We start from the raw sequence: 27,838 nt of genomic DNA, 5'->3' as shown, positions 1-27,838 counted from the left end.
TGCCAAACTGGTTAGGCATATGAAAAAAAGGTGAAAAAAACCCTGCTGAAATGTGTTTACCTATGTATTTTGGTTTCATCTCAGGTTAACCTCTCTCTTTCATCTCTTCCCAAATGAGCCATTCCTTTTACCAAAGAGAAAAAGCAGTTCAGAAAATCCACCACATCTGACAATGCCCGCAAATGTTGCACACGGGACACTTTTCACCTCTTCTAGGACTGTCAAATAATCTGATCAGCTTCGCACAGCAGGACCTGTCCACACTTCATGGCAGATCTACAGGGATCCCAATATGAGAATATCCTCTGCCATCTAACCTTCAAAACCTCTTCCTTTTTTCTCCCCTGGACCCCAAGCCTCCCCCATGTACCTATTTTTCATATTTAAATGTTTCCTTTAGATTCATGGATAAGCAGAAGAAACAGACAAACAACTCATCTCCTCCCATCTTGGGAAGAGGCCCTAGCCCAGGAGGGAAGATGGGTAGGAATCTAGTAACTATATTCTTCTGCCACCAGGGTCTTAGAATTGAAATTGTGTGTGTGTGTGTGTGTGCTGGTGATTCGCTATGCCATCCAAACAGGTGTACTTAGTGACTGCCACAAATGTCCTTTGCTTTGGCCAAGGGATCTACCCATCACTTTGTCAGTTGAGAGGAAAGACCTTTTATGTTTGGCTGCTGATGGTGTTCGGTTACTCCAAAAGTAGTCTGCCCCTCCCCATCCCATTTCCCAATTCAATGTTAGTCCACAGGACTGGAATATACTGAAAAAAATTACCAAAATATAAAGGCCCAATCAATCAACAAGTATTGATTTTTTTTCAGCATCTACCATGTGCCAAACACTGTGCTATGCCCTGGGACACGAATAAATACGAAGAATGAAACAATACCTACTTTCAATTAGCTCATTAAACCCCCAGGCCACAGGCTGTCTTCCTTGGTAACAACCTCCCTCAAATTCACAGGAGTCTGCAACTCACTGTTAATGGTCACATGATTTATTAATAATATCAGAATCAGAAAAAAGTGAACAGCAATTAAAATGGCATTTCAAAATATTTTGCCATAGCCAGGATTGAATTTTCCCTTTCCTTCCTACTGTTCCTCCAGTTGACATGAGGAAAATGGAAGAAAAAGAGATTGAAATTTAAATCATTTGGGGGAACTATTCTAACGTACTGAAAAAGCAGCGAGAAAAGAAAATAGCTGTGGATTACGCTCAGCTCTCACCATAGGTAGTGTAGTCTACCAAGCCTTGATCTCATCTATAATCCAGAACGCACTTCTCCCTGCTGGAGGGGTCCACAACCCCTGTGAAGCAGCTCATCTTGCTTCTGACACCCTCAGCAGTGTGCTTGGCTTTGCATTCCTCTCTTGTGGCTGCAGCCTCCTTCAAACCCAAGGCAAAGTTCCAGAGCCTAGGCTAGCTTATTATTACTCTGTCTTAGAGACTGAGAAACATCTCAGACAGAAGTCCCACCAAGGCCAAAAGAACCAGAAAACCTATAATTCTGGGAAATGTATCCCACACACATTTCCTGGGTCACCAAGTTTCTTTGGCTTTGTCCTCTTCAGTCTTCCTGGTTACAGAACTAAAAGACATCTTGAGCCTTGAGAAGCCAGATTAAATCCCCAGTGACCCCATTCTCAAGTCACTGCCAGACCCTGAAGGCAGGGGTGAAGGGAGGGAAGCCAATCAAGTTATTCCCCAAGAGATGGAGAGAAGCTTCCATTCCCCTCTGCTGAGGCAAAATCCTAGCTCCTTCCTCATCCCACCCACAGTCTTACTCTTATAGTCTATAATCTTTTTTGTTTTTGTTTGTGTCATGTGGAACCTAGCTGTCTTCAAGAGAAGCAGACCTACTCATTCTTCACCCCACTCTCAAGCCATCCCTTTGCCACCACCACACAACAATCTTTCCATCCATGTTATCTACCCATGTCTAGGTCATTCTCCATTCTCAAAGTTCCAACCTCCACCCCAATCCTTGCCTTCACACTCGAGAATTTCAATATGTATACTGATGTCTCACCCCACACTTTGGCCTACTGGTTCATCAACTTTCGTAACTTTTCATCGGCAAATGGGAGTGATCATACCTTTATATCACCATCACCCATAACATTTTACCTGCATGATTCCCAACTTCAGAATTCCTCTACAGGGTCATTGAATTATAGATTTGGAGCTATAATGGACCTTAGGGACCCTCTTAGTATAACTCTACCATTTCAGAGTAGAGGGAACTGAGGCAAAGAGAAAATTGGTAACTTACTCAGTTATGTGTATGCATGTGTGTGCACATGTGTACACACATACATATATACACAAATATATATATATATATGTATATATATGGAAAGAGACAGAATGGGGGGGGGGGATTTGAACCCAGAGTTTGACTCCAAATCCATTGCTCTTTCTGCAGTGCCTCTATCCCTGCTTCACTCTTCCTAAGTCTGTGCTATACTCCCAAGTCTCCCAATTTTGCCTCAGTTTCCCCCCTTCCTGGCCTTGGTGACTGAGTTCCTCTATGCACTATCTTTTACATTGAATCCCTTACTATCTTGCTTTATTAATACGTTTTAATGACAGTAGCACCCAAGACAGTGTTTAGCACTAGTAGTTATTGAAAATATACTTGTTGACTGATTAATCCATAGCTATTGATAAGCCATGGGTTGGGAAGCTCAAGGGGGTATTCTGGGAAGGACAATATACTAATTTAGAAGAGAACTCAACACATTACCAAATCTAACCCTATGTTATGCATTTTGTAGTTACAATGAGTAATAGTCTAATTTAAAACATCAGATTTATTGCATAATACCGAACAGTATGCACACACATAGAAAATAAACATTTCATATCCTTGTATTATAAAGAGACTGGAAAACTACCAAGGTAGCAATCAGAGAAGTTTAGAAAACAAAAAGCAAAAGCAAAACCCTATATCCTTTGTGTTGAGATGTGTAAAGTTTAATATCTTGTAATATCATATGGTTCATAAATACTGCATATTATATAAATAAGTTTTCTCTAGCTTAGAAGGTCTTTAAAATTAGATTCATGTGAATTCTTTGATCACAAAGGACATTTTTCCATGATGCGGAAGGTAGTAGAATTCCATCCCTTTGAGAAACATCTATGTGATTCAAACATAATTTCCCACTGTAATCAAGCATTTCAAATTTGTAAAACATGAGTTCTGAAATAAAGAATGTCCTTAATTTGCCAGCATTTAGTGAAGAAGGAAGAAAAATCTGTTGGATAAAAATTTTGCATTTTTAATGTAAATTTCAAAAGAATAAATCGCATGCATCCTCTGAAGGGGAGAAGAAAGGAAAAGTGAAATAAAGCTAGAGAAAAACAGAAAGGGGGAGAAGAAGAGTTCTACAGGAAAAGGGGGAGGATGGGAGGAGGCTGGGAAAGAAGAAAAATTTAAAATGAGGGAAAAGTGAGTTAGGGAAAAACTGACTAGAAATTTCACACTGTTACATATGGTTTATTGCTACCTTCTCCTGGCACAAGAGAGACTCTAAAAACAAAGCTTGCCAGGAAAGCAGGATAATGCAAATAAAAAATACCTTTTTTTAGAGGGACGTGCCTAAAAGAGGCAGAAATATTACTATTTTCCACTGAAATGCCAAACTACTCTGCAAATCCTTCAGAAGGAAAAGGAAGGGGGCCATATTCATAAAAAAGGAGTTTTATTTTGTTTTTCTTTGAAGCTCTTTTAAAAAAAAAGTATACAAAGGTTCATTGTTAAGTTCTCAAAGCTAGACCAAAGCCATAGACTGAGACTCAGTGGTTTAAAACTGTGAAACAGTCATTTCCTCCCGAGAGCCAGAGCAATGGTTGGGGCTTTGAGTCAAAGCCAGCCAAATGCACCAATAAAATTTCAAAGGCTTCCAAGAGAGTGAATGAATCAACATTCTTAGGTAAGGAAGAAACGGTCAACAAGAAAGGAGCTTTCAGAAGAATGAAAGAATGGGATATTGGATGAGGAATAATTGTAAAGGGGGGAAGGCATTTAGAAACTGACAGCTAGAAGTGACTACTGTTTTACCCAGCAGATCACCAATCACATTGAGAAGTGTAAGGGACAGCTGGAATGGAAGAGGCTGAATTTGAGAAGGTAGTTTTTATAAAATCTCCAAATAAGAGTCAATTCCCCATTCCCAAAACCCACTCCACCCCCAACCCAAATGCTGATTCATTAAGAGTTTCACTGCTTTGAATCCCTAAAAACATATCACTGAGATGCAGTCTTCAAATATTTCAACCCAATTCGATTGCACAAATCCAAAATAAAAATCACTCCATGAGTTCTTCTGCACAAGGTCCAGTGTGGGCACTGGGGTAAGGGCAGGTGAACTTGGGGTGCCTCAGGCTAAACTAAACCCTTCGTAGTGGTCAATAGCCTGAGTCAGGCGTGTGTTCAGGATCTCCTTGCTGCTGTATTTGGGGAGATCTAGAAGGTTGTAGCACGTATGAGCCACAGGTAAATATTCCTCTCCACTGGTTGTGGACTGGATAATGATTCGAAGGCTTGACATGCCATAGATAGGGATCCGGTCACTGCCTGTCAAAAATACTGGGAATAATGGAAAAAAGGTATTAAAACCACAGCCAAGCAAAGAGTGACAATCCCCACTGTGTTTGCATTCAATCCTGATTCACTGCTACTAAAGCTGTTGTGGTTGATGCTAAATAGGCCATTATTTCTTTTCTTTTCTTTCTTAAATTATGGAATAAAAGAAGCATTTCCATAACATAGAATAATAAAAATATGATTGCACATGAAATTTAAATCTATTATATACAATTTGCTATTTCTTTTAAATAGGATAAAGTTATTGTGTAAATGTCTCTTTTTTTTTCTTCCCTCCCCCTTTTAGGTACTCCAGAATCCATTAGATAACACAATTGCAGAGTGAGAAGGGACATCCATAGCCATCTAGTCCAGCCAACAGACAGTAACCTTTTATGAGCAGGGACTGTCTTTTGCCTTTCATTGCTACCCAATGCTTCACACGGTGCCTGGCAGAGAGTTTGCTGATTGAGTGACTCAGTAGCCCTGTACAAGGTAATCATCATGATTTCATGGTCCATACCTGGGATTTCACTGGTGTAGGGAATCCTCATTGAGAAAACTCCTACCAATGCAGGTCAAAGACCGCACTTGTGTGGACAGTGCTATATTATGGTTCTAGGAAGCCTCGTCTGATTGGAGGGTGGAGAGAAGAACTCTTCCCAAAGCACCCATGGCTCCAAGACCTGCCATCTCTTCATTTCCCACTAGTCCTACTCATCTGGACTCCAACATGCCCTGAGCACTTCCCGCCCTTCAGTCCTCAGATCTTGCTCTCCACGTAGCAGCCGACATTTTTGCCCGTCCCCTCCCAAACATTCTCCCATTTCTAGATTTCATTGACACTGTTCTCCCGGTTCTCCTCCTGTCTGAATGAGCCTTCTCTGTCTCTTCTGCAGAATAACCATCGATATCTGGCTGACCTGACAGTTCTACCCTGGGTCTTTTCCCACTTCTATACACTCTCTCACTGTTCTCATCAGCCTACATGAGTTCAAGGTTCATTTATTTCTCTGCAAATAACTGCCAAATCTACATATCTAGGCCCCTCACCATCTTCCTGACATGCAAGTCTTCCCAAGCAGACCTCTACCTTCTGCTCTACTAAGACCGTGCTCATTAGCAAGAGCTCATGATGTCTAGACAGCCCTGGTCACCCAAACACCCCATATTTCTGCCATGCTACCCTGAACTTTCCCTCTACCTCCCACTCTAGCTTTCCTCTTCTTTCTATGGGAATAATAATCAAATTAATTCTACCATTGCTTCTGGAAAAACCATCGTTTTATAAGCCTGTGATTGAACTCGCCATCCCTTGTCTTAATTTTTCCTTCTCTTACATGCATTACCTCCCCCATTAGATGACCAATTGCTGATGGTCAGGTTAAACACAGGAGCCCTGATAATAGGAGTGCTCTCCTGATCACAGCCCTCCTTGCATTCCAGAACTTGGAGCAGCCCCTATGAGAAGGGGTCCACCATCATACCATCAACCAAGCGCTACAGACAGAGCAAGCAAGACCACCTAGTTGAAGCATTAAGGCTTTCTGAAGCTGCCCCTACCTCCCCTCAGACCCTGGTGAAGACAGCCCAGTACCTTAAGTCCAATAGCCCTGAGTACAGTAGTCCCAATTCTCCACCCTCCCAAACACCCCCAGGCCAAAGGACCTTTGCAACTCAGTTCTGGTAGCCATTACTGAGGGGGAATAACTCACCTAAGGAAAGGGAGAGCACTGCTCACCACCAGTCAATGCCCCAGTAAGCACCAAAACCCCAGGAACAGCCACACAGATGGAGAGGAGGAGGAAATTAATACAGTTTATACCTGTATTTCCAGCATTTAGAACTAGGGCCTCTGGAGTCATAATCCAAGGAAACAGCCCTTGGGGAGATGTTACCTGGAAACTTCCTACCTTCTCAGCAATAACAACTAGCATCTTATATAGAGGACTTGAAGGTTTACAAAGCACTTTACATGGCATCTCACTTAACCCTCACAACAACCTAGTGAAACAAGTGTCATTCTTCTCTCCTTTTATTAGTGAGGAATCTGAGGCTTGCTCAGGGCTACAAAAGTAGGGAGTGTCTGAGGCAGACTTCAGATTCAGGACTTTCCAACCCTCCACTGTCAAAAAGACCTGAAAAAGAAACTTTTTGCAACTGAAGCCCTTGGCACTGTCAAATGGTTCATGAGAAATTGATATCGTTTTATTAATGGAAATGATATTAAAAAATACGTGCTGCTTTGTTTCTATACCCAGTGCCTTCCCATCTGATTTGCAGCTAACACCTCCTACCATCTCCTTCATTGAAATGGGAGCTCCTTTTTAAAAAAATGTGAAAGTTAAAAAAAAATTATTTTAACATGTAATTGGGGGAAAAAATAAAATATTTCTTGAAAAGAATGTGAGCTCCTTATTCCAAAAGCTGCTATTTTTTTTGTCCATGCTATTTGCACTCTATCCCCTACATCTATCCCTTTTATTCCCTGACAGGGCAACCACCCATTCAGTTCTGATCACTTCTGCCCGATGTGATCACAATAGCCTGGTCCCTTTTTTCATTAGCTAGTGCCTTGTTTTGACTGCCATGTTCTAATTCAGTATTTGAAGTGCTATTGACGATGCGGGTCAAACCAGCAAAAGATCTCTTTATTGTTATGGATATTTTTACTATTATCATCTCAATTCATTGTACACAATTTATGTCGTGGGTCAGAGAAAAACGGTAAGGATAGGTCACTACCATTCCTTTTTTATTTAATAATTGCTGATATAATTTCAACTTCAGGACAGCCGGAGAAGGCAGAATGAAATGGACCTGTTTCCACATGGTTTTTACTTCTTTAGATAAATTTGCTTGTCAAAGGTTGAAGAGTTTTCTTTTCTTTTAATTCAGCAAAAGGTTGTGTCTACCCTCAACTCCAAAGCCCGAAGGTAAATGTAGAAGCAGGAGCAATCCAGCCTCAAATTATATTGTTGCCAAAGACTTCCAGTAAAGGCTGCTAGAGGAGAGTAGGAAGTTCTATAGACCCAACTGTGTGTGCCCTTCACTTGACAGCACAAAGCGTCCTTGGCAGCTTTTGCATTCACTCTTTTCCCAAGCTCTAGCCAGATGTAATTAATCTCTTGCAATAACTGATACCCTTTGATACACGCTACTTTCATATACATAAGGTATACTTGGAGTTTTGCTTTCTTCTTCTGGTCATGGGAGGCAGGGAATGAGTTAATATTTCTCACATAACTTCATCTAGAGAGCATTTGCTGCCAAATGCTGGAGAATGGTTGGGAGAGCCCAAATACCTTTTCATCCTTAAAATTATTCCCATAAATCAAGCCTCCTAATCCTTTTCCTTGCCTTTAGTTTCTTCCTCCCCAGTGCATCTTCCACACAAGTGACAAATTGATTATTTTTTTAAACACATGTCCAATCATGTTGCTAGCCTTCTTAAGAAATTTGAGAGGCTCCCTATAGAGTCTAGGATAAGACAGAAATGCCTTTGTTAAAGTCCTTCACAATCTAGGCCAATAGGAGTCTCATGTTACTCTCACTACTTCCTTTATGTTAGAGACAAATTGACTTACTTGGAGATCTCCTTACAAAACACTGTCTCCTTTTTTCTGTGCTTTTGTCCAACCTGCACCACCTACTGGGAATGCCTCTGTCTTCACCAACACCTCTAAGAATCTCAGCTCAAGCATTACCTCTTAAAAGAAGCCTTTCTGTTCCCCCTGAATTCTCTCGCTCTCTCTCTCTCTCTCTCTCACACACACACACACACACAAAACACTCTCACACACATACAACACTCTCTCTGTCAAACACACACTCACATTCACACACACACACAATCCATCCCCAATTCCTTTTTTTTTTGTATTTATATATTTGGTATTTAATCATCTGGCTAAATGATATTTTCACCCTAGCAGAATGTAAGTTCCTTAAGGGCATAGCAGTTCAATTTTTTAATTTAAATCCCTAGCACAGAAAAGGCACTTAATAAATGCCTATTTAATTACTGAAATAAGATATGCTTCTCATTAATACTTACAAAGAAATTTCTTCTTCTTTTCCAATGGAAATTCATGAAAAGTTTCCCAAAACATTTTCACTGTGGGATGTGCAGCTGAGTAATCACCCTTATAGACTGTGCTCTGTTCAAGAAAAAGTTCAAAGAACTTACAAAAATAGTAGCAGCCATCAGGGTCTTGTTCTCCAGACACTAAACATACTAACAAACAACATAACCGATACAAACTAACTTCAGTAAATTCATATGTTTGCTCATCTGTCCTGTGGAAATACCCTCAAGAGAAAACAGGGGAAGATGGCCCTGGTATTGGGGAAACACCTGTGGAAGAAGGAGGGGGCCAAGGGCAAGACTCAGGAAAACCAAGGGACTGGACGGGGAGCAAACATGTTTTGGGGGAAAAGACTGAAAAAAATAAATGGTTAAGGATCCCACTAAAGTTTAGAGATATCCTAATAAATTGGGGTATATTACTGAAAAGGCTAGGCTCTCAACCCTGGAGTCAGGAGGACCTGAGTTCAAATCTGGCCTCAGATGCTTAACACATACACACACACAAAAAAACCTAGTCGTGTGACCTTGGGCAAGTCACTTAACCCCAAATTGCCCTCCAAGAAAAAAAAGAAAAGGCTAGGCTCAGAACAGTCCCAGGCCAGAGTACTTCTGCTCTCTCCCCACCAAAACATCATTATTATTTCCTTACCTCTTCCAGTTCTTCCCAATTATAATTGCTGTTCCCCACAATCATGGCCCTGAGCTCTGAAGGCTGGAAAAGTTCCAGTACTTTGCCTCCGCACACCTTCAGAAAACCACTTGAAAAGGCTGCATACCATTCATGGATTGACAGGTGGAAGACGTAGTTAACATAAGCATCCACAAATTCTTGCCTGCCCAAAGACAAGATAGAAGACATTAACGTTTTGTTGTCTATGTCAGCAAAGGCTGCAATGTTATTTCAGCGTTAAAAGGTTTTATTCCTTTTCAGTTCTATTATTGTTTTGGTTCCTAGAGTCACATTTTAAGTGAAATCTACTCCCCATTGTTTTATATCAATAAAGGAACTGAATGCCTGTCTTTTTTTTTAATGATACCCAAAATAAAACCTCTTACTGAGAGTGAAGATGCCTACTGAATGGAATGGAATCCTACTAAAGACACAACCATAGCCAGTATAATTTCAATACCAAGAACTCCCAATGAGCAACTGAATATATCTTCCACCCTCAAACCTAAGCAAACCCTGTGCTTAAAAGTTTCTTTGGGGCAAAAGAGTGTGATGATCAGCTTACTTCATCAGATTCGTATTCAGAAAGACTACCTTACCCTAAAAGAAACATTCGTAGGGTCTGAATGTATGCCAGATATAAGAAGATTCCCTCACTGTCCCAATTAACTAAAGACTAAGCCATGTAATAATCTTGTTGAAAATGTCGCCAAAGAAGATATATTTGAAACACACACACACACACACACACACACACACACACACACACTCATTCTGGAGAGATGTAATCACTAAAAATACCATCAGTCACTCAACTCAACATATGAAAATTTTAATTGGCAAAATGTTTTCTTTACATTTAACTTAAGTCCTTTAGCTATGTTTAAACTATTAGATTTCATATCAGACGTTGGTAACTCTCGTTGGCTATAAAATACTTCTCTCAAGATTTAAAAAGGATATTTTAATTTGTCTCTTATCTGAGGAGCTTAAGTTCCTCACCAATAACAACATTAAATTTTCATGCGTTCAGTCAACCTTAATATTGACCAAGCAGAATTTATCACCCCAAGACTCCAAAGAACTTAAGAATCATTACCTGGAAGTAAGAATTTTCATAATTTTTTTAAATGTGAAAATGGGGAAAGTCCTCAAAGAAAAGTCCTTGCACAAGGTCATCAAACACTTAGGCTAGGGAGTCTAAGAGAAGAAGCTAAGGAGGGAGTGTATTCTAGATGTGGGAGATGGATAACCTGTAAAAAAGCTGAGATTGAACAGAGAGATGGTGGTATGTTAAGACCTAGGGAAGCTCAGATCCTCCACACATACATTTATATCTAACAAATGTTAGGCCAATTTCTCTTTTCTTACCTTTTTTGTAAAGGGAGGAGGGGCAAAGAGAGGAAAAAGTACAAGAAGACAAGATAGAGGAAAATAAACAATTAAAAATCATAACTATGTACAAGAACTAGATGAATATACCAATAAAACAGAAGGGGATAACAAATAAATTATAAAGCAGAATCAAAAAATGTTGTTTATAAGAAATACATGAAACATAATGATCCCCACAGAATTAAAATACGAGACTGGAGCAGAATTTATGATGTTGCAATTTAACTCAAAACACTAGGAATAGCAAGAATTTCTGACAAAGCTATAATTAAAACAGCAGAAAGAGATAAGCAGAGAAACTAAATTATGCTCAAAGGCACCAAAGATAATGAATCAATATCAATACTTAAATAGACAGGATCCAAATAACATGGCAACTATTTGAGGGAAAGGTTTATCAAACCGCAGGGAGAAAAAGACAAGCAGAACTCTAAGAGTGAAGAATTACAATATACCCTTTGAGATTCAGAGAAACCTAACAAAAAAAGATAAAGAAGTTAATAAGGACATGAACAGAATTTTTGAAAAAGTGCATATAATAGACATCTAACAATTATGAATGGGAAAGGGAGTGTGTGTGTGTCTACATATAGTTTATATAAATAAATATCTCTCCATATATATATGGGTCTGTAAATGTATGTGTATGGGTGACACACACACACAGCACTTTAAGGAAAACTGGCCATGTATTAGGTTATAAAACTTTGACCAAGAAATGAAAAAAATAAAAAATGCTAGACACATCCTTTACTGCAACTATAATGCAATAAAAATTATTTTCAACAAAGGCCCTTTGAAGAGAGAATTAAAAACTAATTAGACGCTAAATAACTTAATTCTGAAGAACTGGGTCAAAGAACAAATCACAGAAGCATTAAAAAATTTCATTAAAGATAATAACAACAATTAAACAAATACCAAAACTTATGGGATTCAGCTAAAGCAGTCCTTAGGGGAAAATCTAAAACTCTACACTTTCATTAACAAAAGAAAAAGAACAAATCAATGAATTGGGCATGCAACTAAAAAACCAGAAAAAATTTTAAAATTCCAACCTAACACTAAAGTAGAAATTCTGAAAATAGGAGAGACAGACAAAATTAAAGAAAAAAAACATTTTAAAAAAACCTACTGAATTGATAAAACTGGGAAAGTTGCCAGAGGAGGAAGGGGGATCTGATAAAATAGATAAATAATTAGCTAATCTAATCAAAACAGAGGGGACAATTAAACTGTTCATATCCAAAATAAAAAAGAATGAACAGTAACTGAGAAGGAAATAAGCCATTTTGTTAGGTGAAACAAATGAATACGTTAGATGAAATGAACAGAAATATTCATTTAGAGAAATATAAAATACACAGAGCAACAGAGGAAATAATAATCCAATATCAGAAACACAATTGAACAAACCATAAACGAACTCCCAAAGGGGAAAAAAAATCCATGACCAGATAGATTTATAAGTGAATTCTATTAGTCAAAGATCAATTATTTCCAATATTAAATAATTTGTAAAAATAGAAAATGAAAGACCCCTCAAAACTCTATTATACAAATTTGATTTTGAGACTTAAGCCAGAAAGACAGAGCAGAGAAAAAAATTACAGACCAGTATCCATAATGAACATCCACACAAAAATATTAAATAAAATATTTAGGCTACTACAATATATGAAAAATATTATGCACTATGACTGGATTGGATTTATATCAAGAATGTAGTGCTTGTTCAATATAAGGAAAAATAAGAACATGGTAAATGGTATTAAGAAGAGTAAGGGCAGATTTTCATTAATAAACAGGGAAGAGGCATTTGACAAAATCTACTTCTGCTCACCCCTTTTCTGTTAAATAGAACAATGGAAAGCATGGAATACCACAGTAGCTGCCATGTTAACTGGAGCATATATATTCAATACCAATACTTATTCATTATCTTTACTGCCTTTAAGCATAATGTAGTTCCCCTTTTCTTTATTATGGTAAATTACATTTGTCTAAAACCAGGATCAAGCATATGAAATATAGAAAGGTTAGCAGCATTTCTAATTAAGATCAAGGATAAAGCAAAGATTCCACTACCACCACTATTATTTAAAATAGTGCTGGCTCTAGCAATGAGGAAAAAAATCAAGAAACTAAGAACAGGCAAGACTGAAACAAAATGATCTTTTTTCCATGTTATATGGTGTTCTATATAGAGAACCTGAAACAATCAACTATAAATTACTACAACAGTTAAATTCAGCTTACAGAATAGGAAATGAATCTACATAAATCATCAGCATTCTAGTATACTACCAACAAAACTCAGGAGTGAGAAATTCTATTCAGAATATATCAGATTTTGGGATTCTACCTAGCAAGACACACTCAAAAACTATATGAATGCAACTACAAATTCCACTTTACAGAAATACATATGAAAGATAACCCTAAATAGAGAAATACTAAGAATTCACAGGCAAACCAAGCCAATATAATTTAAATGACATTACCTAAATTAATCTATTTGGTGCTATTACCACTCAAATTACAAAAGGATGATTTTACAAAGCTAGAAAAAATTATGATGGAATTTATCTGGAAGAAGAAAAAGGTCTGGAATCTCAAAGGAAATGATAGAAAAAGTGAAAAAAATATTACTGACAGATCTCAAATTATGCTATAAAGGAGTAAAGAGTGACCTCAAGTGAGCCTTCACAGCTGCTAGACAATCCTCCTAAATAACTCACTATCCCAGTCACCACAGCGCTTCTTCTATCTGTTCATCCTTCCTCAAAGCCCCCCTCCCCCCAACTCCATTCTCATAAGTGAGTACCTTGCCTTGCTTTATTTTTAAAACTGAAGCCATTCACCAAGAACTCCCTCTTCTCCCATCCGATCTCATATCACTCACTCTGACACCTTCTGTCACTATCCTCTCCTTCACCTGTCTCCCATGAAGAGGTAGCCTTTCCATTTACCAAAGTAAGCCCTTTATCTCTATAAGATCCCATTCCATCCCATCTCCTCCAGTAAAACGTCCCCATCCATCATCTCTGCTCTCTCACTAATCCTCAGTCTTTTCCCTGTTTCCCTACTTCCTATAAAACTAAAGACTATGTCTCCTCCATCCTCAAAAAACCCTGACTTGATACCTCTAAGCCCACTAACTCTTGCCCCATAACTCTGCTGCTAAACCAACGGGTTATGAAGGACAACTTGCAAAGGGTTAGTCAAAAAAAGCAGTCTGTTACACTGCCTGAGCTCTCACTCTCTGCTTAATGTCCTACAATGTGGCTTCCAACCTAACATTCAACTAAAACTGTTCGTTAGGAAGTTACCAATAATCTCTATTTTTTTTTTCTTTTGCTTTGTCTGAGATCATGATCACTACCCTTGCCTTTGTTTCAGCTGAAGCAAAACAGATTCCGTCTCCAGCCCCTTATTGTGTCTGTCTTTCTGTTTCGAGTGTGTTTCTCATAAAGAACATATTGTTACCCTGCCCTCTCGGTCTGCTCTCTGGTCCTTACTCAGGTGGGGCCCCTGCTCCCTGGTTACTTCAGACACTCTCCACTGTGAAACTGTAACCCAGAAATGGGTAATGGGCAAGAGTTGCCAAATGGCGCCCAGTCCTGTGGCCAGTACTAGCACAGGGGTCCCCTGTAATTGCTTTCTGAGCAGGTGTTCAGTCCCCTTACTGCTCCGGGGCACTGAGTGTTCCTGCTTCCACTCTCACCACCATGTCGCTGCCCCAGCAGCTGGTGGGACCAGCCCTCACCCCAGTGTCTCCAAATCTCTATTTCTATCTCCCTAAGCTGCTCTGGGCTCAACATGACTTTTTGGTGGTTTTCCTGGTTTTACTTTAGTTTGAAATACTTTTTGAAGTTATTTAGAGGGGTAGGGTTGGAAAGCTTCACAAAATGCAGACTCTCCTCCAGCATCTTGTCTCCATCCCCAATAGTCTCTTAATTGCCGGATCCAATGGCCTTTTCGGTCTTCATCCTTCTTGCCCTCTCTATAGCCTCTGACACTGATGATAACCTCTTCTCCTTATGGCTCTCCCCTCTCTAGTCTTCCAGGACACCATTCTCTCCGGCTTCTCTGACTGCTCACTCTCAGTCTTCTTTGTTGGATCTTCTTCAAGTCCATGCCCACTAACTGAGGCCGTCTTTCAGGGCTCAATTCTGGGCCCTCTTCTCCGTCTATACTACTTTGTTAGTGATAACATCAATTTCCACGGATTCAACTGTCATTTCTATGATGATTCTTGAATCCACTTATTCTGCCCTAAGCTCTTTGCTGATCTCCAGTCTCACATTTCCAACTGCCTATTAGATATTTCAAACTAGACATCCTGAAGACATCTTAAACTCACCCAGTCCAAATCTGAAGTTATCTTTCCCCCCCTAAAACATTCCTTCCTTCCAAACTTCTGCATTGCTGCGGAGGGCACCACCATCTCCCAAGTTCACAACCTAGGTGTCATTCTGAGCTCCTTACTATCTTTCACCGCTCATATCTAATCTGCTGCCAAGGCCTATCAATTTTACCTCTGCAATATCTCTTGAACACATTCTCTGCCCCCCTACTGCCACTCCCCTGGGGAAAGCCCTCATTTTACACCCTGACTACTGCAACATTCTGCTGGTTGGTCTACCTGCCTCTAGACCATCATCCATACTGCTGCCAAAGTGATTTTCTTAAACTGATTCCCTATTACCTCCAGGAACAAAAATCCTTTGATTGGCATTCACAATCCTTCATAACCTAGTTCCCTCTACCCCCTACCTTTTCCAGTCTTTTTTTATCCCTAAAGAATTATTTGATTCAGTGACATTAGCCTCCCTACTGTTCTCCAAACAAGACTGAGCATTTTTCCTGGTTTTCCCCCATGCCTAGAATGTTCTCCTTCTTCTCCTCTGCCTATTGGCTTCCTTTAAGTCCCAGCAAAAATCCTACTTTCTAAGGTAACCTTCCCAAATTCCTCTTAATTCCATTTCTTTTCCTTTTGTTTACTTCTAATATAGCCTGCCTGTATGCAGCTTGCTTTTTTATTGTCTCTCCCATTAGACTGGGAGTATCTAGAGGGTCCTTTGCCCATTTTTGTATCCTTATAACTTAGCATAGTGTCTGGCACACAGCAGGTACTCAATAAATGCTTACTGACTGAAAATGGCAGCATAACCTTGGGCATGTCACTTACCTTCTCAGTGCTATAGGTAATTCTTTCTATAAGTTACAGAGAAGCTACCAACTTGTATTGAGTAGAAGGATTTTCCTCACCTGATCATTCCCTGCCTATATCAATGAAACCACAGGTCCAGTCCCCACCCCATGCTGTTAATAATGGGGTTACCATCTCAAGTAGTTAGGAATCTGAGGTTCAGGGGGAAACATTGATTTAGCTGGATATTTATGGTCTACTGTATCAGAGCCAGGGTCACAGATTTAGGGCTGGAAGGACATCTTTAGAGATTATTTCAAACCTCTTACCCCGACTTTACAGATGAGGAGACCAAGGACCACCATGGTTATGTAATGTATCCAGTGTCAGGTAGCAAGTAGCAGGGCTATATAATGTTATAGAAAGTTACACTCACTAACACGAGACTGCTAAATGATACTTGAACCCATACACACTTCCAATAAACCTTGGCTCATCTCCTAACAGTGTTTTTCATGTGATCATTTCTTGCACCTCTTAATTGAAACCCTAGCAATGGATTAAAACAGGGTATGACTAGGTGGGTATCTAAGTGGCACAGTGAATAGAGCACCGGCCCTGGAGGTAGGAGGACCTGAGTTCAAATCCAGCCTCAGACACTTGACACTTACTAGCTGTGTGACTTTGGGCAAGTCATTTAACCCCAATTGCCTCGCCTTCCCCACTCAAACAAAACAAAACAAAACAGCATGTGACTCTAAGTCACTTAATTTTTCTCTCCTCAGTTTCCTCAACTGTAAAATGGGTTTCCATATCCATTTCAGTTCCACATAATCCTGTTCTCTGATGGACAGTTTCAACAACTAGGTTTTTTGTTATTCAGATAAGTCAACACAAAGCTCATAGCTAGAGGTAAAAATTACATGTGGTCACACCCTACACATGATTATCATGAAATTCATTAATGTTAAGGAAAGCAAATAGAGTTTCTGAGAAGAAAAAATGAGAAGAAATCAGACAGAAACAATGGCATGGGGATCCCACCATCACCTTTGCTCTCTGAATGTTTGCTAACATGTTTTCCAGAATACTTTTAGCCTTCCTTTTATGGCACACATTATCCGATGTTCTCCAGCCCCAAGCAGAACACAGGCTAGCAAGCTGCAACAAAGACGGGCGACGACTTTCATAGCAAAGTTTACAGACGTATTTTTGTTGCTTTAAAAGCCCTCGCTAGACATGAGATTTAAGACACTAGATAATTCCTAATTAACTGGATTTACTTGTAAGGACACAAATTTAAAGGGGAAGAAAAGGCATTTATGCTGACTTTATAGCATGCCTCTAAACGTGTAGTGCATGCCTTATATCCTTAATAGCATGATCAAATAACAAATTGTGTATTCTTTGAATTAGAAATTTTAAAAACCTCTAAGGATGAAGATAACCCTAATGAGTGTATAACGCCTCAAAGGAAGCAATTATTTAGAAAGGAGTTGCTAGCAAGAACGGTTGAATCAAGTGAGGGTTTTTTGAGAATGGGGGAGAAATGGGTATGTTTGAGAAGCAGCCAAGATTCTGGGAGAGACTGAAGATTAAAGAGAAAGTGGCAGGGAAATCTGCTGGAGATTGAAATGCGATTGCATGTGAACACATAAGAGATTTGCCTTGGCAAGGAAAAGGGCCACCTTTTCATGTGAGATGGCGATGAAGGAGACAGTGGCAGAAGGCATTTGGATGATTTGAGAGGAGGAGAGGGTGGTGAAAGACCTCAATTTTTTTTTTCAGTGAAATATGAAGTAAAGTTCTTAGCTAAAGATGGTGGGGATATGGAGAGCCAAGGGAGGTTAGAGGAGGTATTAAAAACTGAGCGGGATATTAAATTTATTACGGAAGTATAAACACATTGCCTTTGCCTACAGTAAGAGTCCAGGTGAGATGATGTTACATAAATTTGCAGTGGACCCAGTCAGCACAATTTTGTAATTTTCTCCAGCTTTATTCAGTGACACGTGGGTTGGAGAGAAAGCAGCAGATGGTGGGAGAATAAGGCATCATATAACTGATTTAACCCTGAGTTTTCCCTGGAATAGGAAGAAACTATAAAATGAATATAGGGGTATGTAATAGAGATACCTAGAATACTATCCCACAACTTTAAACAGTCTCCTAATTTAAAGGCAGAAAGTTTCCATATAGCTGCCATTCCTCCTAGTCAATCGACAAACATCTATTAAACACTTGCATATAATTTATGAGAGAAACATGGGTACACATAAGTAAATAGCAAATGTATAATCAGTAAATACAAACTAATTAAAGAGGAGATTCTAGCAATGTGGGAGTGGGGGGTGTAATGGAAATGCAAATTTAAAGATCTTCCCTGCCCCTAGTGCACCTGGAGCCTGGGGTGGGAGGCTTGTTTTTCAGTAGATACTTCTTGATTGGCCAGTGGGTCCAGAAGGTTGTTACATTCTCTGAGCCAGGAGAAGGCTACATAAGCCCTGATGTGAGGCTTTGTTTTGGGGGCTCACTTTGAGAAGTGTTCTGTGATTTGATATGGATTCTGGGAAGCCGTTGTCCGGAGGGGGGTTGTCCGGAGGGGGGACCCCCCCTTTGAAAAACCCAGATGTTGAAAGCCAGATGTTGATTTGATATGGATGTAATGGCTGGACAGTTTGGAAAGCTGTCTCCTTGATCTGTTTCTGTCTTGATAAATTCTGCCTGTATACTTTGAAGTTCGGGGTGCTGATCTTTTTCCCCTGACCAAGGTAAATGATATATGTCTGACTGATTAAAGTAAGCTTGTAACCCCTTTTGAGTTGCTTTCCTTTAACAAAGCAGATCCAAGAACCTCAGGCAGCAAACCCTGAGGACGCTTGGGGTGCCTGCTGCTACAGGGGGTGAGATTACAAAGAGCCCAAGGAAGTCCCTTCCATATTTCCTCTATGGGGTCTGGGCTAGATTTTCCTAACACTTTGCTGCAAGCAGGTTACGTTTTTTTTTCCTTATTATTCCATATTAAAAAGCATTCAAACTGCCCTCGAGATGTGGCTGACTGAGGGAGCTAGGGCTTGGGCTTTCTATTCACCTGAAAGCACAAGAGAGGGCTGGAGATCTGGGAGCCTGGGGTCCTTGCGACTCGCTACATGTCCCAAGGGATTGGGAGTAACGCCCCTCCGCCTGCCGGCAAGTGTCTTTTCTATGATGTGTCTAAACACATCTGTTAATGGTGGAATGACCTAGGAATGTCTTCGCCTCACAATTCCAAGCATGTAAATGAAAGAAAACCCAGGGATTGTGGCTAGAGGCAGACTATAACGGTTTATAAAGATCCCAAAGAATACTTTTAGAGGCAAGAGATCCCAATACTGAAGATGTGGGTGTGTGACTTTGGGCAAGCCATTAGCTTCTCATTTTCAGCACTCTCACTGTCATAAGGGAGCTGGGTGAGATGATTCTCCGGTCCCTTTTAACTCTTGATAGCAATTCATTGAAGATTGCCAGGGTTATAATCAATAAAGGGCAGCTACATGGTACTGTGGATAGACTGCCAGGAAGATTTGTCTTCATGAGTTCAAACCTGGCCTCAGACACTTACTAGCTGTGTGACCCTGGACAAGTCACTTAACCCTGTTTGCCTCAGTTTCCTCATCTGTAAAATGAACTGGAGAAGGAAATGGCAAAGCACTCCAGTATCTTTGCCAAATAAGGACGTGAAGAGTCAGGTAAGACTGAATAACAATACTCAATAAAGAACTAAGTGAGTAAGTCAGGAAATTTAACAGGAATATTCAGCTAGAAAAAAAGAAGAAATTTCCTTGAATGTGAGCCATCAAAGATGATAAGGAAAACCATCTGGGCCAACACAATCATTCTACATTTCAACATAGCAATTTCCAAACCTATAGAGACAAACTAAATTAAAAATAAAACTGTACTTCAAAAGTAAACTCAAATATATAGAGCGAAATGGAGCATATTTTTGGATTTACATCAATGTAAGGAATTCCCAGTTTTCAAAGTCTATCAATATAGATCTGCAACCATTCTACAATTGTCATTGTAAACAGTTGCCTGAGGCAATGAAAGGTTAAATGACTTTTCTTGGGTCACACTGCATGTGTGCGCACACGTGTGTGTGTGTGTGTCTATTAAAAAGCAGGTCCTTCTGCCACTGAGGATGGCTCTTGATCCAGGAGGTCATGCAGGCCCTTAAGTGATCCTGGCTGCTGCCTTTATGAAAAAGCATGCCAGAGGCTGGAGGTGGTGGAGACTGGAGCTGCTCATTGAAGAATGAAGTCCAGGGAGCCCATCGGTCCGTGAATGGATACAGAAATGATGAGCCCTGGGAAAAGCCCAGTGGCTGAGTCTCCTGCCTGACCCACGGTGAGTCAGGCAACACCTTGAGCCCTATGAGGAGTCAGTTCATCTTAGCAGTGGAGTGGCCTGTTCATCACTAACACCAATAGCCCCGTCCCCAGTGAACTTCAGAAGGCCCTTCAGAGAAAGAAAGGTGTACCTTTGCCATGTGTGTTTCCTATACACTGTGCGCCTCACTTACATTATCTATGTTTCCCCCTCCTCTAGGAAAGTACATCCTGACATTCCAGGGGAAATGATTTCTAACCGCTGTTATTACTGTGCCTTTTGAGTAAATGGCTTTTCTGAAAGCTAATGCAGACCACTGGCTAATCAGCCAGTATTAATGGGAGACAAACTGGGAGAGGTCCATGAACGACAGTGTTATTAGTAGTCACACAAGGGTATACCCCTGGAAGCCAAGAAAGCAGTGACGCCTCAGGGACCCAACCCGCTAGTGCCAGGGGGAATTACCAGAGAGATTCCAAAGGCGGTGTGACTTATTATATAAAATCTATGATCAAGGGCTTGCTAGCTGCATGTCACTTAACCTCTGTTATAGATGCTGATTTTACATACAGATATATATGTGTACATGCATGTATACATATAGATGTCTATATGTATACATACATGTACACATATATACACACAATATATACATACATAAATACACAAAATATGTATGCATATGCATGTTCATAACAGAAATGAGTAAGCCACTACTTTTTCATTCCTAAGTATATTTCTAAAAAACGTCAGGCAGCAATTACACATTTATTTGTCACAAGCTTAGCCTTTCCTTTTCATAGTCAAAATAATCTCATCAGCTGAAGCTATTCATGCTGGTGAAGTTAGTTTGTCATTATAACTGGCTGGTGAAGTTAGTTTCAGCTGACCCTGGCACTGAAGCCAACTACCCTATCACTGGTGTCTCACCAGACTGAAAAGGACTGGTAAACATCAGACTCCAGTATCTGCTGCTTATCTCTTAAGGAAAGAGAGAGAAGTGTTAAGAGAATAGGATCCCACATTTAGAGCTAGAAGGACCTCTGGAGGCTAAATTCAACCCCCTCATTATACAGATGAAGAAACAAAGGAAGAGAGAAATTAAGCAGCTTAAGTGGGATTTCACCCTGTCTTCCTCCAGGCTTCTTAGAAGCAGTTAGGTGGACAGAGTGCTAGGTCTGGAGTCAGGAAGACCTGAGGTCAAATATGGCCTCAGACACTTACTAGCTGTGTGACCTTGGGCAAGTCACTTAACCTCTGCCTGCCTCAGCTTACTCAGATGTAAAATGGGGATAATAATGGCACCTGACTCCATTTATTCTAGGTTATTATAGGCATCAAATGAGATAATAATTGTAAAGTGCTTATCACAGTGCCTGGTACATGGTAAAGGCTACATAAATGCCAGCTATTCTTGTTAGTATTCCTGACTCTAAGTCCAAAGTTCTGTCCACAAAACTATACTACCTCTAATCTATCATTTTTCCCCATTAATTATCTCCAATTTATCTTAATATTAAAAAACAAAAAGACAGATCATGGGGAAGGCTACATGTGACATGATGACAAAGACACACTGAAAACATCACGGTTTCACGTGGATTTGTGAGTCAAGTGATTTTAATTATTCAAACAAACTGAGTTTTTAAAGTTCTTCTGATTTAAAAAAAAGCAATTCCCTCTAAAAAGACAAACCCAGACCCATGCTGATCGCTGAAGTCAGACATCAGTTATACTTGAAAATACAAGGCAATTTCACTAGAATGAATATCAAGAACTAGAAATGAGAATGAACACCCAAGTCCAAAGCCAGGATCAATTTTCTTAATCAGCTGAAAAAACATTCCTGACCACCTTACAAAATGGAGCCCCCTCCCTCCTTCTCTGCCTCCAGCATAACACAGTTCCCACAGAAGAACTTAGAATTCAGCATCAGTCTTATTCTAAAGAGGTCACCAGCCTAGCTTCCAAGCAATGAGATCCATTGTTTGCTATGGACACAAAGAAGGACAGGTAATACAACTGACCTGTTGTCTTTCTGTACAGGCATTTTGTCTCCTCCTGGGATAAGCTTCTTCTCTTCAACAACCCCATAACTTTCTCTGCATATCTTTATTTTAAAGAAAAAATGAAAATCATTCTTTTATTCCATGTCCATTTCCAGAACAAAACTGAGTGAAGCAAAACAGGAAAACAGAAAAAGAGAGAACCTGCATTAGCAAACAGATGCATATTTGTTTCAGAGGACCTGTCCTTGTTCCTTGTTGAGCTATCTTTTAAAATAAGTACAAGAGGAGAAATTTAGGGGATAGGAAATATCAGCTACAGGACACACATATCTAGTGTGTAGATTTGGTCATTCATTCATTCTATAAAGCACTTTGCAAACTTTAAAATATCATATAACTGTTAGCTATTGTTATTATTTTTGTTTTGTTATTGTTGCGTTCTTTTAGGCATGTCAGAGTCTTTGTGACCTCTTCTGGGCCTTTTCCTGGCTCAGACACTGGAACGGTGTGCCATTTCCTTCTCCAGCTCATTTAACAGATGAGGAAACTGAGGCAAACAGGGTCATCAGATTGTAAAGGGTGTTAAATGTCACAGGAGTCTGTGTTACCCTCAATCCAAGTGGGAGTCACTTAAAGTTTCTTGATCAAGGCAGTGACATGTTCAAACTGGAATTTTAGAAATAACAAGTTGGCAGCGACGTTACAAGATATATCTACATCTATATCATCACTCTCTATGCCTATATCTGGGAATCATCGGTACAGCAATGATGGGTGAACCCTACAGAAGCTCCCACTGAGAATGAAGGAAGGGGATCCAGGATAAAGTTCTGATGTGTACCTACATGTAGGATATGGCACATGGACGGTAATCCAGCCAAGTAGATGGAAGAATGGCCAAAGAGAAAGCAGAAGAATTGAAGTGACTTGCTCAGGATCACATCGGAAAGTAGAAGGAAGGTAGGAGGGAAGGTGGGAGAAACAAGAGAACGAAGTATCACAAAAACCCAGGGTATGGATAAAGAGTATCCATATCCACTTACTAGCCATGTGACTTTGGGCAAGTCACTTAACCCCAAAAAAGAAAAAGTATCCATATCCAAGAAGAGGAGGCTGTCAGTAGTGACAAATGAAACACATTAATCAGGAAGGTTAAAGACTAGGAGATTATGAGATCTGATAAGTAAGATAACCTTGGACCTAGAAGTGATGAGATCAAAGGCAGGCTTAAAAGGATTGCAAAATGCACTGACTTAGATGGAAAGATAGTTAGATAGGAAGTGAATGTAACCAATGGGTACTTTTTACCACTAGAAATCTGTCTCTTGGGGCGGCCAGGTGGCTCAGCGAGTAAGAGCACCGGCTCTAGTGTCAGGATGACCTGGATCAAATCTGGGCTCAGATACTCAGCACCACACCCAGAAATAACTGGCCGTGTAACCTTGAGCAAGTTACTTAACCCCGATTGCTTTAAAAAAAATAAAAAGAAAATAAAAAGAAATCTGTCTCTGAAAGGCAGGAGAGATATATATTAGATGAAAACTAGAGGGAAAAAGGAAGTAAAAGTTTTGTTTATTTATTTCCCATTTACTAACAGTTACTAATCTCAGAAGAGACAAAAAGGTTTTCTTTTTTAAAAAATGTAATTAAAGGATGGGGAGACTTGGGCATATTTACATAAACTGCAGCGGGGTCAGTAGAAAGAGAGATGCGATGGGACCCACCAACACCCACCAGGGTAGGTTTCTACCTCCCTAGGTAACATAAATTAGGTGATTATTTTTCCCCCTAAGAGGTAATAAAGCTTCCCTGGGCCTTGACTGGCCCAAGGGGCTCAGGATCCTGACAGCCGTTAGCCATGCTGAGATTGCATCCTAGCTCCCTAAGGGCAGACTTGGTGCTCGTCCTGAGGCAGCCACTGCACCAAGGCCCCCTGCAGACACGTGGAGGGGCAGGCCATGCCTACCAGAGCCAAGGAAATGGTAGTACACCTCTATATCCTTTCTACATTAGGGCTAAGTAAATCTCCCCTTGTTAGCTGCTGAATGATCTATACAAGTATCTTCTATCATCCCAAACCTTAAGAGAAGATATTGAAGATTGGAGAATAGTACAGAGATGACTGGGGGGAGTGGGAGAGGAGGGGAGAGCTGAGGGAGGTAACAGCAGGGGACAGGACACAAGCAGAGAGGCTGGCCTTGGTGAGAAGGGCCTAAATCAGCGGCTAGAGTGAAGGAATAGAGGATGAGGAATGATGTTAAAGGGTTTGGAGATAAGGAAGGCTCAGCCAACAGCACTGAATTTGGTGCCAGAAAACCTTGGTCTGGAACCAAGCCCTGCCACCTGTTCTATGTGTGACTATGGGCAAGTCACTTAACCTCTGAGTTTCCTAATCTGCAAAATGAGAAGGTTGGGCTAGACAGCCTCCAATGTTGCTTCCAGTTCCAGATCTATGATTCTGAAATATTAAACCAGGTCCACTGCTGAATGGGAGGATGGCATGGGAGGCTTGAGGAAGAGGGTGCTAGCTAACATTTATATATTGCCACCATGTGCCAGGCCCTGTGCTCGAGATTCTCTCAAGTGATCCTCACAATAATCCTGAAAGGTCGGTGCTATTCTTATCCCCATTTTACAGATAAAGAAATCAAGTGACTACCCCAGGGTCACTCAGTAAACGTCTGAGGCTGGATTTGAACTCAGGCCTTTCTGACTCCAGACCCAGCACTCTAACCAGAATGCCACCAAGAAAGGGTTTGGAAGAGGTGTGGAAGATGTGACTTCATTGAGAAAGAGAAAAAGGGTTGTTTTGCTATAGTGGGTACCCAGATATTATTAGATAACAAATACGTAATGAGCCCACTTAGCAGAGTCATGTGATTTCCTCCAGCAGTGTTCTGAAGCAGATTAAGCTGTCTTCCTGAGCTAACATAAGGACATCTCTGACTTACCTATTTAACAAATATTCAATTAATTATTTTATTTAACATTAAATTACTTATTATTATTTAACGAATATTCAGTTCAACAGGCATTTATTAAGCACTTACTGTACATAGAACACTATACTAGGAGCTGAGAGAGATATAAAGTTAAGACAAAACCTGCCTTCACAGAGCTTATGGTCTAGTACAGGGAAAAATCATAAACAGAGATATATAAGTTCATGATTTAAAAAAAGGTGTGGGGGGGCAGCTAGGTGGCGCAGTGAATAGAGAACCAGCCCTGGAGTCAGGAGGACCTGAGTTCAAATCCGGCATCAGACACTTAACACAAAAACTAGCCGTGTGACCTTGGCCAAGTCGCTTAACCCCAATTGCCCTCCAAAAGGCAAAAAAAAAAAAAGTGTGGGAAAGAATGGGTGCAAGATGAGGCAACTCATTACTGAATGCCTACTATGTGAATGGCATTTGTTTCAACAAAGCCTTGAACATGTCCTGTTTTGAAGGACAAATCCTTCAATTTGTCCTGGTTTTGAAGACCACTGGAACTACCTAAATGTTTATGACAGCCTTTATGAGTAATTACCAAGTAGGCACTATATGTTATACACACAGTTAGGCACACAATTTGGGAGCCACATATGTCTGGAGATCCTTACTGTGAAGTTGAGACAGAACACCTCTTCAACATCTTCTCCTGGGTAATCGAGAAGCTGCTGGAGACTCCTAGCAATGAAAGACACAGAGCAAAGGAGGATGGTCAGAAACTCCAATGGTATTCCTGTCATAATTACATTTATGATTAAGAAAATAGTTTTAAAAAGATGTTAAAATGCAAATAAATCCAGACATACAAATTAACTCAGGAATTAAGAAGAAATAAAGCTTAAGAGCTAAAATGTCTTTTCTTATCAGTTTTATGGCAATTAAGGTTCAAGGGAAAATTTTGAATGGCTTTATCACACACACACACACACACACACACACACACACACGTCTTGGTTAATCTGGCTTTAGGGTCACCAGGAGGGAGGAGAGAGTTTAAATGATGCTACTAAGAGTGGATGGCTAACAGTGAAAATTAATATTGGCTGACACAAATGTTCATGAATTCTATAGTTCGGATAAACTTAATTTCTCTGCATAAAGAAGTGAAGGAATCCTTCCGACACATTTATATGTGACAGATATAGATACATACATAGACATAGACATATAGAGAAATATTCTATGCATCTGCATTAGAATAACTTTGGTTTTTAATAGAGTCAATCTTCTATGGCACAGCGTGGGCAACTGAAACAAGAGCCTAGAAAAACATACTCTTGAGCAGGAATCAAATGGGGTTAACGGGGGCGGCTAGGTGGCACAATGAATAGAGCACTGGCCCCGGAGTCAGGAGGACCTGAATTCAAAGCCGGCCTCAGACACTTAACACTTACTAGCCGTGTGACCTTGGGCAAGTCAACCCCAATTGCCCTGGCCTCCCCCCTCCAAAAAAAAAAAGAAAAAAAAAACCCTGGGGATGACATATATGATAATTCAGGTTTGGTTTTGTTTTTACTGAATATACGTAATTCCAGAAATTTTAACCTTTAGGTAAATGTCTTGTCCTTTCCTTTTTATTCTTCTCAGCATGAAAATAAAGTTGTTTCAAATAAAATTTATAAGAAATACTTTTAAAAGAATATACGTAACCCTACTTCACTCACATTCTTTTATTAATTTAATCATTGACTCTTAGACCTTGCCAGTAGTCGACCAGGAATTATACCTCAAATGGAGCTTATTTAAATACACTGCAGGTTGGCCTACAAAATTCACATCTTAACACGCAAGGTTAGATAAAGATTCCTATTTCTAAATAAGGCTCTGTCTTCCCCTTTGGGAGAGGTAGGTGGCACTGCAGTGCATAGAGCGCTGGGTCTGCAGTCAGGAAGACTCATCTTCCTGAGTTCAAATCTGGCATCAGACACTTATTAGCTGTGTGACTGGGCAAGTCACTTCACTCTGTTTGCCTCAGTTTCCTCATCTGTAAAATGAGCTGGAGAAGGAAATGGCAAACCACTCCAGTATCTTCACCAAGAAAATCCCAAATGGGATTATGAAGAGTTGGACATGATGGAAATGACTGAACAACTCTTCCTTTGAGTCATGAAATAGTTTCCTATCTCTAATATTTGCTTTGCTTCACCATCACTTGATGTTTCTTATATTTCTTTTATTTATCTCTTCTAACACAACATCCTCAATCTTTATTCTTTAGTCTTTTCATTTTTTGCAGCTTAAAATAGGGCATGAAACAGCATGTTCTAATAGACAGAGAACCAGTCTCAGAGCCAGGAAAAGCTGGGTTAAGATCCTACCTCTGCCACATACCTGGTGCAAGTTATTCAACCTCTCAGTGCTTTAAGCAACTTTCTAAGACTAAATGTTGCAGAGAAGGTGTCAACCTGCATTGGTAGAGGGAAATTCCTCATCTGGAAGTTCCCTATAAAAATAAAATCACAGGTCTAATCATGATCCTCTAGAGAGAAACAAATGATAACTTTCCCCTCTTTTTTCCTTTCTCTTAGATTCTTTTTCCTTTCTCCTCCCTCCTTCTTC

The 27,838-nt window shown here is 40.1% G+C and overlaps 1 protein-coding gene across 4 annotated transcripts in view; it reads right to left on the bottom strand.

Annotated features, from left to right (window-relative positions):
• Positions 1-2,801: 2,801 nt before the first annotated feature.
• The window catches only part of HERC3 (HECT and RLD domain containing E3 ubiquitin protein ligase 3), a 119,398-nt gene continuing 94,361 nt past the window's right edge, over positions 2,802-27,838 (bottom strand). For all 4 annotated transcript variants that reach the window (XM_069093861.1, XM_069093887.1, XM_069093881.1 and 1 more), the window contains 5 exons: positions 25,891-25,957; positions 22,308-22,390; positions 9,339-9,522; positions 8,657-8,759; positions 2,802-4,602 (listed from right to left, as the gene is read on the bottom strand). In XM_069093861.1, the coding sequence (XP_068949962.1) occupies positions 4,394-4,602; positions 8,657-8,759; positions 9,339-9,522; positions 22,308-22,390; positions 25,891-25,957 (646 nt within the window). In that variant the 3' untranslated portion in view covers positions 2,802-4,393. The remainder of the gene's footprint in view (positions 4,603-8,656; positions 8,760-9,338; positions 9,523-22,307; positions 22,391-25,890; positions 25,958-27,838) is intronic.

Source organism: Petaurus breviceps, unplaced genomic scaffold (assembly GCF_028583685.1).
Source record: "Petaurus breviceps papuanus isolate PSGF00001 unplaced genomic scaffold, PetGlider_PUasm1.0 126, whole genome shotgun sequence".
Taxonomy (NCBI): Eukaryota; Metazoa; Chordata; class Mammalia; order Diprotodontia; family Petauridae; genus Petaurus; species Petaurus breviceps.
This window is presented reverse-complemented; position numbering and strand designations above follow the sequence as displayed.